Genomic DNA, 19,260 nt, shown 5'->3' with positions numbered 1-19,260 from the left:
TAGAGCTTTTCTCACTGGAGCGAAGAAGGATAAGAGATGACTTGATAGAAGTGTGCAATATGTTTACAGGTGTGGATAGCCAGAGACTTTTTCCCATGGCGGAAATGTCTATCACAAGAGGGCATAAGTTTAAGGTAATTGGAGGATGGTTTAGGGGAGGTGTCAGAGGTAGGTTCTTTACACTGGTGGGTGCATGGAATGCACTGCAGCAGTGGTAGTCGAGTCAGATGCATTAGGGGCATTTAAGCGACTCTTCGATAGGCACATTTGGAGTTAGTATAATGAAGGGTAAGTTGGTTAGTCTGATCTTGTAGGATAAAAGGCCAGCACAACATCAAGGGCTGAACTGTGCTGTACTGTTTTATGTTCTTAATAGTCCATCTGATCGCCTTCTCTTGTTTCAACGTCAGCTCTCTCCACCAACACAGAATGCCTACCCTTTGTGATATCTGTAGGATGTGCTGTTGCCAGCTCCTTTGAGAGCACAACCCATTCCAGCAATCTCTGTCCTCTGAAAGACGAGCGCAGTAGGTGCTTGGAAGCTCAAGCACCATCTGATGAAGGGCTTTTGCCCGAAACGTCGATTCTCCGGCTCCTCTGTTGCCTTACCTGCTGTGCTTTTCCAGCACCACACACTCTACTGATCTACAGCATCTGCAGTCCTCACTTTGGCCAAGCACCATCTATGTAACAACATCCTCAGTCTTACACATTTTGTTGATTGTTGGGTCAGTATCCTGGAATATCCACAGCATTTTTAGAACACCTAAACCTCAACAGTTAAGGTCCATCGCCTCAAAGCAAGGTATCAAATGGCCTACTAAAACTATCACTGAAGAACAGTCGAACCAACTCTTCCCAACCATGAAATCTTAGGGCTACTGTTTGTCTTTTTTTAAAATTGGAATTTATTTTTAATTCCCTGTGTTTATACTCACTAAAAGTTGGTATCTTGATCTAAGTTGTGGCATTGTGCATGGTGCCATCCTGCTGGTATTTTTTACTGAGGCAGCCATTGTCCATCTGTGTTTCATTACCTGAGCAGCAGAATCATAAGTTCAAAATTGAGTTTACTACCAGGATGACTAAGTTGAATTAAACTCAAGGTGGCAGTTTATGACATTCAAATTAAAGCAATGCCAGCTTAAAACCAACTTTTTCAAAAAATTTGCAAGTGGTTCATGGGCATACATTGAAAGCAAGGATTGATGCACTGAATAAAAAAAATCAGCACTGTCCTTTACTTTCCCTCCTTCAGCTTATCTTTGCATATATATGATGTTCTGTATAAATGGTACAAATTGTGTATTTACCCCTCGTCATTGGGATACTTAGGTTTTTGTGAAATTAAGGTGCAAAATGGAAAATAAATTTTCTGCACATGGAAAATTTTGATCTGTTGCACTTGTGAACTCCAGTACTATGAAAGACGCAACTTGATCCATGCCTAAATCTAGACACTGATCACCCAACAGTCACTTGCTTGTTGGAATGACTGATATGGCTGCACCTCTCTTTTGCCTCTTGATCTTGATGTGATATGTTTACAGCCATCTTTGATCCATTTGGTACAAAAGCACAGACCATTCTCCTATGGAATGGCCGTATAGTACCCTATATGGCATTCCAGTGCAGGGTCATTGCATTACCTATGGTCAAACTTTTTAACCTTGGTGGAGTTCAAGTAAATGTTTTGAAATAGTGTACACATGCTTGGTCACATGGCAATCCACAGTATCTATTAAAATATGATATGTTGAACTATTTGAACTTGTCACAGCACTTATGTTAATGAACTTTATTCATGTGCGTATGTTTTAACGTCAGTATGCTCCTTGCAAAACGCCAGAAAATTGCCAGCCAATTATTGATCAGTATATAATCAATACCATTCTGGCCAGTGTACATCACTGAATCCGATGTTAGTGTAATTACTTTTTTAACTGAGTTGTTAAGGCTTGCTGAGGATTTTCTTGTGTGATAATATTATGTAGACCTGTGCTCCGATCTGGCGAGAGCAGTGTAGAGACTACGTATACAGGAAGGGCAGGCAAAGCGGATCTCTGCTATAAAAGTGACGTAAATGCCTTCCAGTAATGTGATTCTCAGTCAGCCGGCATTTCAGCAGTACCTCAGTGGTGGCTGCCTACATCATAATTACTTAATTTAACTTATTTATTTTATATATCTGAATTTGTAAAGAATTATACTTTTGGATAAATTGGTCAAAATGTTATGTTTATGTTTAACTGTGCCAGTTCTGGATAATTTGGAAAGGGAGTTTGAATACTTTGAATCAGAACGGCTGCCTGCTAAGTTAAAATCTTTGTTCAGGCTTAGCCTTTTCATCCCTTCACAGGAGTTATCAACCTATCGTAAGTGGAGACAGGTAAATCTGCATGTTCATGAAGTGTTTCTTGTTTGAGAATACTTTTTATCATTTCAGGTTTTTTAGAGAATTTTGAGGGTTTTTTTAAGGAATTCTGTACTATTTAATGGCTGTTCAGAGGATGCTTCCTCTTTTTTCCATGTGTTCCATACTTACGCAACTTTGACTGCCTTCTGAATGAGTCACTGTGGAGTGGAACAGACTAAAAGATTCCTGCTTACGGGTTCCTATTAACAATATCATTGTCCTGTTACTGGAAGCTGTACTGACAATATCACAGCAAATAGACTTCCTTCTGGTCTCCCCACAGCTGCACAACTTAAATGAGAATTCTTGAGTAGGTGGTTAGTCTTCCAATTTGATGCGTGGTATAATGCATTTGTCTTGGTTTCTCTTGTGGCTGTGTTTCATCGTTACTACTTTGCGCATTTTATCATGCGATACTTTGTGGCCAAATAAAGATGTAAATATTGAGAGCGTGCAGTAGGTGTCCCTCAGTAGAACCTTGCCTCAAAGGAACTATAGCATCTGTGAGGAAACTTTGGAAATATCTATCACTAAAGTGTTCTGAGTAGCCAAAAGATAAGAATTTGTATTTCTCTTACCTTTTGAAAGGTTTCCTATTAAATTATCATCTTTGGATAAGTTGTTTCAATAATTGATTAGGATCTTTAATTTTTTGCATATGTACCTCAAGGTATGTAAATGCTTTCTTTGTATGTGACTGCCAGCCCACCTTAGGATTCCAAGTAACATGAAAGACTCTTATCAAATACATAGGTTTATTCTTAATGTTGCAACTGTGTCCCTGCATTAGTATCACAGTTTAATATTGCTTCTTTTAATATTGCTGGTAGATATTGGCAGTTATCCCAATAACTTGAGAAACAATTTAGAAAAACTTTCTCTTTCCAGTGTTCCATACTGTTTCCTGGTCAAGAAAGGCAAGCAGCCCTTGCACAGTGTGTCTCATCTGCTCCAATGCAATGTTTGGAGTTTGTACTCAGCACATTGCCTGAATGATTTTTAAAGTCTCCTGTGCCAAAACTGAATTCTTTTTTACTAAACCCACTGCACACAGAATGTGAGACTATACAATCTTGCAGTCCTGGGTCACTAAACTACCTTCAGGATTAATGTCTTTATTTATCTGAACCAGTTTATACAGTGCATCTGCTTTGAAGTAAGGAACAACAAAAATCATAAATCTCACAACTGAACCATGCCTGTGTTAGTGGAGTTGTCTGGATTGCTAAGACTGATCTGCTTACCATCAGCTGACATTGAATTCTACTCCCTGAGGAACTTGATCCTTGAATACAAAGTTTTATTGGAGATTGACCTTTGGTGTTGATTGCGGCTATAATTGCAACTCTAACTATTTAAGAGTCATGCTCCAAAGTACATCTTGATTAACTAACTGTATTCAGAAATGGGAAGGAAATAGAAGCTAAGGGATAAATTTTGACAGTGGAGCAGGAGGCTGTTTAGCTTAAACTTGTCAATTGTGAATGAATTATCTTGTTGCACAAGATATGTGTGCATAGATCGTTTGGGTATGGGGTGATTTCATTAACGGTGAAATTGGCAATGTTAGAGAACAGCAACTTATTACATGTTTTAATTTTGGAAAAGAAATACCATTCAGACAAAGCTATCAGTTTGTTTTGGATTATACCCTCCAGTTTTAATGCAAATGATTTTTAGGTATAGGTAGAATATACAGTGACCTGAAGATGATACCATGTACCTTTACAGTTTATGCATTGATCAATATTCTATTCAAGCTTGAATGATGGACCAATGCTTAATTCATCTGAGTGGTCAAGGTGTTATTGGAATGCTGGTAATATGGTTTGTTTAGTCTCCAGTAAAGGGGAAATCATCCATATTACAGAAACCTGAAACTGATCTGAATAAGGATATGGGACAAAATTATGAATGGTTACATAAATCCATTTTAAGTGTGACTTCCTAAAGGATTGCAATTAATCTTAATAAGTGACCTAAAATTGCAGACATAGACTTTGATCTTCATGTTTCAAGATTGAATTGCCTGTATGGGGGACAAAATGCATGAGGGTACTATGGATTTTTTTGTCCTGAATCAATTTCACACAATCACATTTTTCCATTTAAAAAAAAATGTTTCTTTTGTCTTTTTAAAACAGAAAGTTGTAAAAGCTGGTGACAAAGACTGTGATGGCCAACTGGATTTTGAAGAATTTGTGCATTATTTAAAAGATCATGAGAAGAAACTCCGACTAGTTTTCAAAAGCCTGGACAAAAAAAATGATGGTAAGAACTTTGTTCAGTTTCCAGTACCGTTTGTATCAATCTAATAATACACAGTTAAATCAACTCCTTCTTCCTTAAATCCTAAACACTGCAATGCAGTGAGCCTTCTAGTGTAATGCAGATGTCTTTATTGCTCAGTAAGAAGTATAATTGAAGATAGTTACATATTTCAGTTGTTTTTCAGGTAAAATTGATGCACAAGAAATCATGCAGTCATTACGTGACCTTGGAGTACATATTTCAGAGCAGCAGGCAGAAAAGATCCTGAAACGGTGAGTCATGTTACTTGGAGGATGGATAGCCTTTTTTTTAAAACAAATCCATTATACATGTCCTGCATAATTATGAATTTTGTCTTTTTTTATTAAGAAGTTTTGTTCAGCTATAAAGTATATATTTCCTCGTCTGTGCTATGGTTATATTCTAAACATCGCTTGTATGGTGGTACATGAGGATAGAACTGTTATGATGCATTTTTTTCAGTTTGGCTTATGGCCTTGACTTAGTGCCTCCCTTTGCATTAAGGCTATAAATTTTACAATCAAACTTGTAGCTCATCACTTAGGGTAGCTGGTACTCAAGCAAAAGCACTACTGCACAACCTTCAGTTGACTTTGATTTTGTAAAAACTCTAAACCTCTTAATCCAGAATACCTTTGATCTTGTAATTGTGGCATATTAATGCACAGATGTTGTTACATTAATTTTAAGTTTGTGGTATCCTTAAAAAAACACAGCATAGTTTGAAACAAAAATGCATTTGCTATCTACCTTATGCACATATTGACAAGATCAGCATGTCTCTGGACTCCATTTTGCTACTCGCTATGTTCCTTAGTGTAATGGAAATGTCTGTAATAATCTTTTGCTCAAAAGAGATTCCTGATCACTTAGCCCTGAGACTATCCTTTGCGGGATATCTAGGAGCTTCTAATTTAATGACATTCCTACAATGACTTGAGAGAATTGTCTCGTAGCTTTGCTGACCCAAGGTGCCCCAATGTACAAGTGGTATTAAGGGAAGTGTCAAAATAACTTTCAAACGAAATTGCACTTCTTTTGTAACAGAATATCAGTGGCAGCTTTTCCTAGGGACGGTGTACAATTTGTAGTGATGGGGATGAGGTAGTGATTATTCTATGCTTTCTTTTTAAATGTATAAAATGCTTTATCTGTGCTGTTTTCTGCATCTTTTGCTTTCTGTCCTCAGAATTTGGAGAGGGCACCTCTGGGGCCCTATTGTATAGTAAGTACCTGTGAATGCCTGTCTGCTTTCTGTTTTCCTCTCCTTCATAGAAATTGACTAAGCACATTTTATTTCCATCTTATGCAGCTTCACCCTTTCCTGATTTGTAAAATGAATTTGAATAACAGCCCCTGCACAACTCCATCCTATAATGCTAGTCAATTACATGCTGATAAACATTCCCCTCCTATTCCTGCAACAATAGCTGATAATACAGTATTTTAACATTTTAAAATATTGAATTGTCATGTGTATGTAGATCATAAAACTTACCATTTAATGGAAGTTAATATACAGTGTCAATTTTAAGTTTTTTTTGTCTTGTTCTGTTTTAATAGCATGGATAAAAATGGAACAATGACGATTGACTGGAATGAGTGGCGAGATTATCATCTTTTACATCCAGCAGACAACATTCCTGAAATAATCCTGTACTGGAAGCACTCCACAGTAAGTCCAGAACATAATCTACTGAAAATGACTGACTATCTATGAATATCTAGGTGTAGCAATTTTCTCAGTTACAATATTTTTCAGTTCACCTGTCTCCAATGTCATCTTGACTCCTATATGTGTGCTCCAAAGGAGCATGGTGTAAGTCTCTAATAAAATTTTAATCAGATAATCAGAGAGAGTAATGAACATTTGACTTTTGCCCATTCTCAGTCATCAGTTGTTACAGCACCTTATCAAAACAGAACCTTCTCCCCTGTGAATTTCATATTGTGAAATGATATTCTTGTGCTTTTTGAAATTATATAAAACCTGGATAAATCATGTGATTTAAGATCTCATTTAGCAAAAATTTAATATGGAAATGATGCCTCAAAGGTAATCCAGGGGGGAAATTGGGCTTTAGATACAATGAGGGAATTAAATGAATTCTGGTATTGTTTCTTGGAACAATAGATAATTGAGAAGATGTGATAGAGGTCACTAGGTTTTTGAACTAAATAGGTAATTTTAGTGGTCAGTAATTTGATTAACCAAAAATGTACACCAAAGATAGTCATGCAGCACCTTTCAAATCCACAACCACTTCCACCTAAAAGGATAAGGACAGCAGACGTATGGGAATACTACCACCTTCAAGTTCCCCTCCAAAGCCACTCACCATCCTGACTTGGGAATATATTGTAGTTTCTTCACTGTCACTGAGTCAGAATCCTGGAATTCCCTCCCTAAAGCATTGTGGGTCAACCTATAGCAGGTGGACTACAGCAGTTCAAGAAGGCAGCTCAGCACCACCATCTCAAAGGCAGCTGGGGACAGCATTAAGTGCTGGCCCAACCAGTGACGCCCACATCCTACAAATGAATTAAGAAAAGAATTAGTGTAATTTGAAGTAGAAAAGAATGAAGTGAGAGATTTAGTTTATATACTGATGTATGGAAGGAATGCCCCTGTGAAAAGAGGAAGAATCTTTGCTCGCTTATAACCGGGCTTCCCAAGGTGGATTTGGGATCCAGGTTTGTGTTGCAGGCTCTGAGGTAGCAATGGATGTCATGGAGCTGCCCTACTGTTGCTGTCATACATTTCCCCAATATAAATCACACTTTTCACCACAGAGTCCTAAGTTTTTGAACCTGAAAGGTGGCCACCGATGGGGAAAATTTGGAGAGCACTGCTTATAATGTGAAAATATTTGATTGAAATACATTTGTGTATAGGCCAAAGAGAAGTAAATAGAATAAGCCAATAGTATTTCAGAGCCAGCACAGGTACGAAGGACTCACTGTTTTCTTTACCCTTATATTTCATGCTTTTGTGTCGACCAGTTGAGCTGCGCGCTCTCTCAGACCAAGTAACGTTTAACAGGATAGGCAGATTGTTCTGGTTTTACACTGGAATGACCTGGTGATTCATGGATTGGAATTTTGACTTCAACTTTACATTGATTACATTACTTGTTCATGAACTTCTGAGTTCTGAGTCTGATACTTGGCAATGTCTCAATGTCAGATGTCGCAATTGGATGTTCCTATTTCTTTGCAATATGTTTGCCTGTACAGTTGACCCCTAGTACGATCTGAAATCAGAAGGAGCATAACTATTGACACAAGTTGCCATGGTGCCTTCGCAATTATGTCACAAGGTAAAAGGTAACTTTGGAAAAATCCATAGTCACAGGTTTGCAGGGAGAAGAGTAAATGGATCCTGGAATTCAGTGCCTCGGAATTTTTTTAATGAATGATTTCAAACTTGGTTTTGATTTAGTAAATTGTTTCTTTTGTGTGAAACAGAATTTGTTATTTCAGGTGTGTGTTGTCACCTGAACTTGCGTGCATTTGATTCAGGAAGGGGTAGGTTGTCTGTGTAGAGTACAAGTTGTGATGAGAATAGAACTTGGAGCATGTTTAAAATGCTCAATTATGCTGCAAGGAATTTGGGATCCAAGCATTGTCCTACAGCATTAAAGTACAAAAGAATCTGATTAATTACTTGTGAAGGAAGCATTTTCATCGCTCAGCAGTTGGATTGAGCGACAGGTCTGAGTTTAGCTAACCTTTGGACTTAGCGCATGTGTTTATAGATTGAATCAGAAAACCTTTTTGAGATCATTTGCTTCTGTCTTTCTTTTTAAAAGCAGCTATCTTTAAACAGTAAATGCCATTGTTTATTTGAGTGAAAATATCTCTCTTACCTTAACTGAAAAAGATTGTTACGTCAGTTGCTACTGTAATTATTTATGGGCTATTTTGGTAGAGGTGTCTAAGTATGAAGTTAAAAAGCTTCCTCACCTTGTGTTCCAGATCTTTGATGTAGGTGAGAGTTTAACAATCCCAGATGAGTTCACAGAGGAAGAAAAACAAACCGGGATGTGGTGGAGGCAGTTGGTGGCAGGGGGAGGTGCAGGTGCTGTGTCCAGAACATGCACTGCTCCCCTTGACCGGCTCAAGGTGCTGATGCAGGTGAGTTTTCCATTTTGTTGCAAATGTCAGCTACTTAATTAAAACACCAATGTCACTGGATCAGAAACCTTCTGTTTCCTCACTGTTCGCTCTTTGCTTGTTTAGTCTGTATGCAGACTGATTAATTTGCCCACTGGGCACTTGGAATGATTGAGGAATTGGGTAGTTATTTAATGACTAACTGACTTCTCTTTCACCTTCTTCCCCTCTTGAGCACACATGTGCATGCCTCAAAAGCGTGTATCTCTGATTCTCTGGGTTCATCAAAAACCTGGCTCTTGAGTCTTAATCAGGACTAGGAAGTGGGGCTGATGCATTTTCTCCCTTCTCTCTGATTTCTATCACTGATGCATTGGAGTCAGTTGCTATATCCTTGTCATGCTAGATGAGATCAGCTAGCTTAATGAAAACAAGCCAGCTGCAGGAGAATTTGAAGAGTAAACTCTTAGCTGCAGTTTACCTGGGTTACCTGCCTCAACAGTCAGAAAATACAGCAACCAATAAGAGATATGGCTGCAACTACAAGAAATATGTAGTGTAATTATGCATAACCCTTAGTGAGTTTGTGACTTGCATGTTTTACGTCAAATGGATACATTTTAGGGCCTGAGCACCTTGTCCTGTGTTCTGTCTCTGGCTCTCCTCAGACAAAGATTTTAACCTCCCTCCCCTCCCCATTCAGCATATATACCAATCTTTTCCTAGCAGCAATCAGTTCTGAAGAAGGGTCAGTTGACCTGAAACATTAACTCTGTTTTCTCTCCATAGATGCTGCCAGACCTGCTGAGTTTCTCCAAGCTATTTCCATTTTTGTTTCTGAAATTCTTGGGGTTTTTTGGATTCATTTAAATGTTGATGGTTATGGACAGAACCACTTCATCTGTTGTTTTCCTGTTTTTGAAAATGAAAGGGAACAATTGATTCAGAGGAAAAAGAGCAGTTTTAAGCAGTTTTTCCCATCTTAATTAGCTTGCTGGAGGCTTTCTTTCCCTAAATGTCCCGTCCCTTCGCCTGCAGGATTTGTGAAGCAGCGAACCATATTACGTAGTTCATAATTCACAACTCTACCTACCAAGTCAGTCAGGTATAAATAAATGGGTAGAATTCATTTTTAGTTGGCTATGTAATAGCTTTTCTGCTTTGCTCTGTTAACTCTTGAGCAGGGTGCTGATCTCTGACTAATGGTCTAAATATTGCTCTGGAAAAAAGGCATGAGTAACATTGATTTAATTTTAAGAAAATTATGGCTGACTTGGCATTCTTCCATCAATGCTAAAGTAAATTTAACATGATTGCCTAACTAGTAAGGGATTCTTGGAATAAATACTTGCACAACTGATAAATATGTTGATCAGTAGTCCAGTCCTTTGTGAAATCCACCTCAGTTATGTGTTCTCTCCATTAAAATTTAATTGTTAGCAAATGAGTGAAGGGTTGAACATTGGTATAAAATTAACTTTGTTCCAATTTATTATGCTTCTGAAAACAGAGCCTTATTAAAAATGTTCATATGCTCTATATAGCATTTACTTTAGCAGGAAGGTCTTGCTGCATCTCAAACATAGTGATTTTTAAAATATATTAAAAGCATTGGTTCCTGTTACCAAGAAAATGAGCAGAGAATGAAATGTTCTTTAGTTAAATAAGAAACAATACTGCAAAAATATCAGTGTTTGTGAAAACTGAAGGAGAGCTGGAGCCTGTGACATATGATGCCAAACTGATACTTGGTCCATCAGTTAGTTTGGCAAAATTTACTTATGAATGCTCCTACTTATGAAGGCTTTGAATCTTTTGGCTATGTTTCTGGAGACTGTACTTTAGAAAGTCAGTTGATTACCTCTTGGACCTATCCTTTTAGATTCCAATGGGTCATATGATAGATGTCTGTTGGGTCCCTGGCTTTTTGTTCCCTTGCCTCCAACCTGGGTGTTGAGATTATTAGAAAAAGCTCCATTTAGCATGGGCTGGAGAATCAAATTTTGCCTCCCCCTTGGTCTGTGTCATGATCGTGCTTAATCAACTTCCTGAATGGGGGAGCTGTATTGAATTAAGATGAAGCTTTTTAACATTGGTTATTGCAAGATTAGCAATGTAATTGATTAGGGTGGGGGGAGAGAGAGGAGTGTTTTTAATGTGTTTGCTGTTCCTTTAATCCATGGCATTGAATCATTTAAACATATAAAAAGCAGATTCACATTCTTGCACCTTGCTTCTAATAGTCACAATCACGTCGAACATGATATCTGGTAAGTTGCAATAATGATTGTGTTCTTATTGAACAGGTACATGCTTCCAAAACAAACAATATGTGCATCGCAGGAGGATTTAGCCACATGATTAAAGAAGGAGGATTGCGATCGTTGTGGAGAGGAAATGGAATAAATGCAATCAAAATTGCACCAGAATCTGCTCTCAAGTTCATGGCATATGAGCAGGTAACAGGGATCATGGTCATAACCTAGGTTTCAGACAAAAGTGAAATTGCCAATAGTTTTACTGACTCCATTTTTTGACATCATAACAAATGTAATCCTAATGATTAGTGATCCAGTCAGACTGACGAGAGACACTGGAATGAAAATGTTGATAATGACATTTTAGCAAGCATAATCTGTCTGATGTACTGTTCAATGTGGCCATAACTTTAATTGCAAATGTTCATTTACAGATAAAAAGACTAATTGGTAGTGACCAGCAGCCATTAGGAATTCAGGAGAGATTGATTGCAGGGTCACTAGCTGGACTAATTGCACAAAGTACAATCTATCCAATGGAGGTAATGTTTAATTCTGAGTTACAATCTCTAGCAATTTACAAGGCTTTCATTTAAAATGAACACTTATTTGTGCTTCTGGCTATAACTCTGGGTATTCACTTCAGGTGCTAAAAACAAGATTGGCATTGCGGAAAACTGGGCAGTACTCAGGAATGCTCAATTGTGCAAAACATATATTTAAGAAAGAGGGGGCTAGAGCATTCTACAAAGGATATGTTCCCAATATGCTGGGCATCATCCCCTACGCTGGAATAGACCTGGCTATTTATGAGGTGAGATTTTCAACTTGCAGAATTTTTAATGCAGTCATTTTTTAAAAAAAGCTATTTGCCGCTCTTGGTTTGTTGACTCTATTTCTAGTTCCATTGGCTGCTATAAGGCTGCTGTTACCTTGCACTGTGCAGTTGATGCTCATTTTAATTGTCTATGTATTTCATTAATCAAAACTGTTTGTTTTTCTGTAGACTTTGAAGAATTCCTGGTTGCAGCGCTATGCTACTGACAGTGTGGATCCTGGTGTTTTTGTTCTCTTGGCTTGTGGCACTGTTTCGAGCACCTGTGGACAGCTAGCTAGTTACCCATTAGCACTTGTCAGGACACGAATGCAGGCACAAGGTAACCATCTTGCACTTTTGATTTTCCTCAAATAATTGGGAGAAATTTACTTCCCAATTAGCGAGGCAGTTACCCTCTATACTGCTCAATCAGTGGATTATTTGTCATTTAGAAAGCCTCTTGTAGGACTAAGTATTGAACTGTCTTCAATCCATAGAAGTCTGAACCTGGCCTACCGCAAGCAGCCAAGATTAGGAGTACGTTTATTTAAATCTGCTCCCAAGAGGTGACTTGGTAATTCTGCAAAAGTGCAGATTTGCTAAATGTCATTGTAGGTCACTGTGAATGAAACCAAACTCCTCCTCATTGATTGCAAGTTTTTTTCCTGCTCTTACCTTTCCTTCCATTTTGAAGATGAAGACTTTTGGTGGGGCATATTTTTGAAGATTGCAGCAAACCTGTTGTAATCTTACAAGTTACAAGATAGGAGCCTATTGAATGAATATATTTGTAGCTGAGCCTGATAGAGAGTCAGCCAGAGTTCACAACTCTGCTCGCTCTGATCTCCAGGAGCTGGACACTAATTATTTTACAGTGAACTGCTGTCGTAGCTGATATAAGACAGTTCTGCTCAGGGTAGGGTTTACCTCTGGGACCTGCCCTGTTGTTTAACTGAAAACCCAGTATGTTTACCTAATTAGCAACATGGAGGCTAGGCAAAGTTTTGATCAGTATTTCTAGTATCATGCATTAATATGACGGTAGAAGATGTTTTAGTGTTAGCTTTGAGGTTGATCTTATCAAAAGCTATTATTTGGTTGGGTTTATGTTTCTGCAATTAATTTAATGCAGATATTTGCATCAAATAAATATGCATTTATTTTTCTTTTACTTTACAGCTACCACTGAGGGAGCACCTCAGCCCACAATGCTTGGACTCTTCAGGCACATTCTGAGCACAGAAGGAGCAATTGGACTATACCGTGGTTTAGCACCCAATTTCATGAAAGTTATTCCAGCTGTGAGCATTAGCTATGTAGTGTATGAAAACCTGAAAATGACACTTGGAGTCACATCACGATGAAACTCAGAAAGGACTTGAAGCTGATTAATCTTGGGTGATCATCCTGGGGTTTCAACCATTTCATTCTGTGAATGTCATAAAACACTAGTTAAGTAAGGACACCATGGGGAAGAGGGTTAAAGGGACCATTTCCCCAACACGAGTCAGCAGGTTTATTTTCTGATCAACCTTTGATTTTTGACAGAAGTTGAAAAATGCAGCTTGGATCCTTATTGGAGCTGATTTGTGTAGCACTGTCTCCACTGCATCAGTTATTCAAAGACCACTTGAAGCTCTTTAATTGTTACATGACACTATATTACAAATACCCATGTGAAAAACACTTCTTGCAATCATGTGGTATTCCTCATCTGCTGATTTTAATAGTAGTGCTGCCCTAAATTTTAAAGTAAGTGGGTTGATGCTGGTGTTAAAAAGGCAAATGGAATATCATAGGAATGCATCAAGGTGTTAAACATCTAGCATCGGCATTCATCATTTGTATCGAGGGGGAATGGAAGATCAAATGTTTTTTTGATGAACAGGTTGGGTCTGTGGAGCATTAGAACTTCCGCAATCGAATGTAATGTGACTGTGGATTTCCCCTCTGAAATTGTAACTTGATCTGCACAACTGGGAAGCTCCAGAAAGGATTCTGGTTTCCTTTTTTTAAACTTCTGGAGACAAAAGTATTGTCATTCTTTTGTCACATTTGCACATTTCTTGAGTTTCAATATTAGCTGGGTTAATTTTATCATGATGTCTGGTTTTATCATGTACTGCAGATGTAAACTGGATATTTATGTTATTTATTGTTTACAAGTTTGCTAAAGGCCTATAATCTGATAATGGACATATAATCATCTGGTAAAGGAACCAAATATTAGGGGTCCATGTAAGATTATATTAGACCATCATGAGTGAAGTTAAACCCACCCTTTCCAGTTTCTTTTAAATCTGCTTCACTTTGTGCTGTGTGGGTGGTCAGCTCTCTTATGGAAATCTTAAATGATTGTCTCGTGTTTAGAAAGGGGTTAAATTATTTATTTTTATACACCTTGCTGTGCTAACCAGATATTTATTAATAAATGTGACTTAAATGAGGGCAGATTGTGTTGCTGTCTTTTGCACGTCCTATAATTTAGCAGTTCATTTTGTATGAGTTTTAAATCCTCTTGAGCCCTTTCTAATGTGTGGAAGCATTAATTAACTTTATCAGTCATTTTGACTTTTTTGTTAATTCCAAACTCTGGTTTGAATGAGAAATGAAAGGAATAAAAGCATGTGTACAGCACAGGCCAGTTTCCTCCTGTGAAGTATGGCCATTTTCCATGTAATGTAGCATATTACTGCAGAAATGTGTGGGACAAGTAGTTGACGGGCAATAAGTAACAAGGCACTAACTTCCGTCTGAAAGGTGCTCAGGAAAGTAAGCTACGTTATTTGGAGTATTCCACTGATGACAAATGATGGAAGTTGATATTGAGTATTGATAACTGGCAAATCTGATCCAGCAGGTGTTACTAGTTTCTAACAGCTACTGCTTTTCATGTAAGCTACAAAATCAGAAATATCTATTTTTCACCAGAAAGGCGAGAGAGATCTGCATTCTGGTGCTGCAAATCTGTTCTTGCATTTCTTGAATTATAAATCTTTAAAAGAAAGCGTGAAATCTGTCTGTGCGCTGTTGGAGCTGGTCAGATAGACAAGCCTTTTCTGTTTTTGCAAGGGTTTGATAGGAGGGTGGTACAGGTGACAAGCCTGCAGTAGTGGTGGAAGACAGCAAGATGGTTTGAAAGTGTGGAAGGATGTTGTGAACAAAGAGGTTCAAGAAGTTATGGTACAGTGGGACTTGCAGAACTTTGGGACCAGATTCTATATCCATCTGGTGAAATGCAGCTAGCATCTCAAATCATGTGCTCCTTTAGCAAGATCAGTTCTTGTTCATTTGCACGTCACCACAGTGGATTGTGGTTGGAGTGTGGTTTGTGCTGCAGATGAGCAAATGTTCTGTGTAGTTTTGACTTTTAATTTTTAAAAAAAGTGTTGCCTATATTTGTAGCAGTTGAAGGCCTTGTGTTGATTTTGTTTCTAAAAAAGGGCACTTTTCTGAGCTAATTGTTTTTCATTAAACATCACATTACAATTACAAACTGGATCTTATGTAGTGCAAGCTGAGTTTTCAGGTGTTCTCCCTCTTCAACCCCACCCCCATCTAATTTATGTATTTATTTTGGAAGTTTGTGTTAAGTAAATTGTGTGTAACTGTAACCGTGATCACCTAAACTTAAAGAAGTTTGACTAAAAGAATGGCTTGATCTCTACCTTGTTGAGACTCTTTCTGTTTTAGCTGTTTATCTACAAAAGTTACCAGGGATGTGAAACTGCTGCTCTGCAACCTTCTGTGGGTATTTATTTATTTTTGTTTGTGTTGTTTAAAAGATGCTAACATCCTGTTGGTATTGTCCTGCACACTAAGTGCGCTGTAAGATTTTCTCAGGCATTTGCAGCCTATCTTCCTGATCTGACTTGCAAACCTGGAATCTGCACTGTTTACACTTTTTCTGAGGATTGAGGGAAAGAAAGAGAATGAAGTAGCTTTGTTTTATGTGGGTGATTTCCTTCACAAACACAGAATTTATAATTATATTACTGGGGCCAGAAGGTATTTTCTGCTGGATGATTATTTTCACGTTATGAGCCAGTTGACCATGGAAATACAGTTTTAAAGTATGAATGTTTGTTTATTTTTAACAAAAAGCTGTTTTAACGAAAAAGATGAGGGCCTGTAAACTGTGATTATTGGCCTCCAGCCGTGAAGTGCCTCTGCAGATCCTGATTTTCCCTCTTTGAGGGCTGTGCTCTGAGTCCTCTTCTGTTGGTGCAGTATCTCCAGAGAACAGATCCAAATGTCCCACTATGCTGTCCTTTAGCTCAATCCTTTCACTTGATAAATGAATCAAGGTCACAATTTGTTTTGGGATTTAACAGTGAAACCTGATTTTGCCAAAGGCAGCCTGTGATTAAGTTTCTTAAATTATGAAATACAAGTTGTGCAGAATCAATGCAAGCAAATGTTCCTGTGTTTTTTTTTGTGATCCTATTTGTGTTGTAGAGCAAGACTGATAATCGACCCTTTATGTATTTGTGTTCAAATAGGGAACAGTCTTCTAATAAAGTTATTTCTGTGAATAAAATCTTTGGGTATTATTCTTTGGTGTTTTGATATTGTCTCCTGGAGCATGCTGCAAAGTTCAGGTCATGTGGTCAGAATGACCTAGAGTTTGTACCCAATCTGGTTGGTGACTAAAATTATCTTTTTCCCCCTTTTGCTTCTGCTCTAGGATAAGGCAAAAGCAATCTGCCAGGATTTCTTCTGTGTAAGAAATGGATGGATTTTGTTACAACACTGGGTAAACCCCTCAGCTAATTTAAACCAGCAACACACAAGCTTCACCCTGTGCTGTAATCTGTTAAAATTAGAGAGGCAATTTAAAGTAAAAATTAACAACTTTAAGTCCAATAGAAAATATTCAAAACCAACAACTATTTACAACTCCTTTCTCTTAAGCCTATCTTTTAACTCCTCAACAATAGTAGTCCGATTTTTAAAAGGTTCCAATTTAAGATTTACAAAAATTTCAACTTTCAAAGCCAGTCAGCTGTCAAATCTCTTTATATCTTTCTCTGCAGATTTTCCTCTGTTGTCTTTTCAATTTCTGCGCAAACTTCTAAACAAGTACCTTTCAGAGTGCTGTTCTGCTGGCAGTCTTTACTTGGTGGCTTGGCAGTTCTCCCCTAACTGTTCAAAATGTCTGGTTTTATACCCCAAACGTCAGATCATTTCATTGGTTTTAATATTATCAAAATACTAAATTCAAATTTGATTGGATTCTGGTATCTTAGGGCATACTTTAAACTGGCCAAATTTGTTTGTTTTTTTTTGTTTCATGGCAACCCAGATGCTGCTAGCTGTTTCAACCAAGTGTTGTGTTGTTACCTTGTTCTGGACTCTGTGCTTTGTCCTTGGCTTTTCAACTCTCTTAAAGGTACAGTACCTCTACGTCTTCATAACAATTTGCTCAGCAAACAAAGGATAAGATCAGGCTTGCAAAGGTCTTGGAGAAAGGGTGACATGGCTCAGTGGTTAGTACTGTTGCCTCAGTGTCAGGGGCCCTGGTTTGAATTCCATTCCTCCGGCACTTGTTTCTGTGGAGCTTTCATGTTCTCAGTGTCTGCATTGATTTCCTTCAAGATGTGAAGCATAACTGACCATTGGAGTGAATTACTGAAGACTGTAATGCTGTAATGGTGTGGATCAGAGGGTAGTGCACTTGCCTTGGAGTCCAAAAGAGTGTGTGTGTGTGTGTGCGTGCTCAAGTCATGGTTGTGAAGTTTGAGCACATGACCTGTGTATTTTTGAAGGAGTGCCATATTGTCAGTGGTTCTGATTTTTCAGGTTAGGCCTTAAGGTGAGTTCCCATTGTGCCTGTTGTGGGTGTAGAAGAGTAGTGGTGTGTTCCCTGCTTCCCATGCCAATCATTATACCTTAACCAACATCAATGAATAGATTATCTTGTTACTCACACATATACCGCTCCATTTCTGACATGTATCACTTCAAAAAGACTAAGACGTAGGAGCAGATGGAAGCCATTCATCTGCTGTACCAATCAGTTTGTCTCTGTATCATGTCCTCCTTTTCTAATTAACTTTGAGGAGAGCAAGATTTGGAAGCACTTGAGGTTGTGCAAGGTACCACTAATTTTACTCCCAAGTGTGTAGTAGTAAATGCTTATCTCCAATCTTTTCTGGTCTGCATTTTGTCCAAGTGACTCCTGATCGGAGTTCAGTGCTGAGTTGATTCCATTGCTTGTAGTTTAGAAGCAGTCACTGATGGCACTCCTTTCACTGTATTTATTACCAGCGTGACCGGTAGGGAAGGGTCTACTGTGAAGGCAGGTGACCTTAAGTGGCAGCAGCCAGCAGGAAAGGGATGGGGAGAGCCTTCAAGACAGTAGGCTCAGCTGTGGTGCTGTAAAGGCATTACTACTGTCTGTGTGCACGCAAGTTTCTGCCAGCCACCATCTTTTCGATGGGGAGCATAGTAATTGGTTTGTGGGTGGATGAGGAGAGACAAAGATCGGGAGTTCACCTGGCACCTTTCCTATCTCTGACCGAACAATGGTGTTGTTGACTAACCATGGCAATTGATCCATCTGCCAAAGCTGTGAAATTAGGAAAGCCTTGCAGAGTGTTAGCAAACATTTATACCTGGTGTGTTGTGCTCATCACATATCAAGAGTCTAATTTTCATGGCGCTGCCATGAACCTTTTTACAAATGGTAGGTGGGGCCTTGCTTTGAAGTCTGGCTCCCAAACCTAGTATCTCACTCTTCATTGGTAATTGAAAGAAAGGTACTCGAGGGAGCCCAAACTCTGAAGCCATTTGAACTGAGTGGTGACTAGTGTAGGTACAAACCCAAAGTGTGTTTTCAGGTTGCAGGTGAAGAACATGAGGGGGTCTGTAAAACAGTCTGCTCATGACATGCGGGCTGAATTGACATGGAATGTATGGACTAAGTGTGGAAAGTGGAGGTGCAAGAATTGACACTCCTCTGACATTAGGGCTTTTAAGGGACAATGGGTTGGGTGGGGAGTGTGATTTGGTATGTTGGTGTGGAGGTGGGATGGGAAGTAGTCGGGGCTCGAGTGGGATGCACAGTTCTGGAAAGCAACCGCAGATCTTTAGAGATCTGATTTGCAGGGCTACTTTCTTCTGATGTGGGTGAGGTATGTCTGGAACATTCAGGTCTGCTCTGAACAGCTGGCAAGGACAACAAGACTAAGTGTTTAAGCTCCAACTGAGGGGTCAAAGGGCAAAGCAAAGCAAGGATGCGTCGGGGTGGGTGCAAAGTGAGGAAGCAAACCAGCAGTTGTGACAGAGCCTGATCCTATATTGGAGTTGGCTGCCTGTCGATGTGCACTCTGTGGTCTCACTGCAGCATTTCCTTGATG

The 19,260-nt window shown here is 38.7% G+C and overlaps 1 protein-coding gene across 6 annotated transcripts in view; it reads left to right on the top strand.

Moving 5' to 3' along the window:
- Positions 1 to 16,426, top strand: part of slc25a25b (solute carrier family 25 member 25b) — a 42,102-nt gene extending 25,676 nt beyond the window's left edge. For 2 of the 6 annotated variants that reach the window (XM_072565912.1, XM_072565914.1), the window contains exons 2-11: positions 4,561 to 4,687; positions 4,872 to 4,959; positions 5,898 to 5,933; positions 6,272 to 6,383; positions 8,687 to 8,845; positions 11,131 to 11,283; positions 11,517 to 11,624; positions 11,729 to 11,896; positions 12,089 to 12,239; positions 13,079 to 16,426. In XM_072565912.1, coding sequence (XP_072422013.1) covers positions 4,561 to 4,687; positions 4,872 to 4,959; positions 5,898 to 5,933; positions 6,272 to 6,383; positions 8,687 to 8,845; positions 11,131 to 11,283; positions 11,517 to 11,624; positions 11,729 to 11,896; positions 12,089 to 12,239; positions 13,079 to 13,263 — 1,287 coding nt within the window. In that variant the 3' untranslated portion in view covers positions 13,264 to 16,426. Of the gene's footprint in view, positions 1 to 2,096; positions 2,390 to 4,560; positions 4,688 to 4,871; positions 4,960 to 5,897; positions 5,934 to 6,271; positions 6,384 to 8,686; positions 8,846 to 11,130; positions 11,284 to 11,516; positions 11,625 to 11,728; positions 11,897 to 12,088; positions 12,240 to 13,078 lie in introns of those variants that run through there. The other 4 variants (XM_072565915.1, XM_072565916.1, XM_072565913.1 and 1 more) reach the window with 4 other exon arrangements.
- Positions 16,427 to 19,260: the final 2,834 nt, after the last annotated feature.

This window comes from Chiloscyllium punctatum, chromosome 49 (assembly GCF_047496795.1).
Source record: "Chiloscyllium punctatum isolate Juve2018m chromosome 49, sChiPun1.3, whole genome shotgun sequence".
In the NCBI taxonomy this organism is placed as follows: Eukaryota; Metazoa; Chordata; class Chondrichthyes; order Orectolobiformes; family Hemiscylliidae; genus Chiloscyllium; species Chiloscyllium punctatum.
This window is presented reverse-complemented; position numbering and strand designations above follow the sequence as displayed.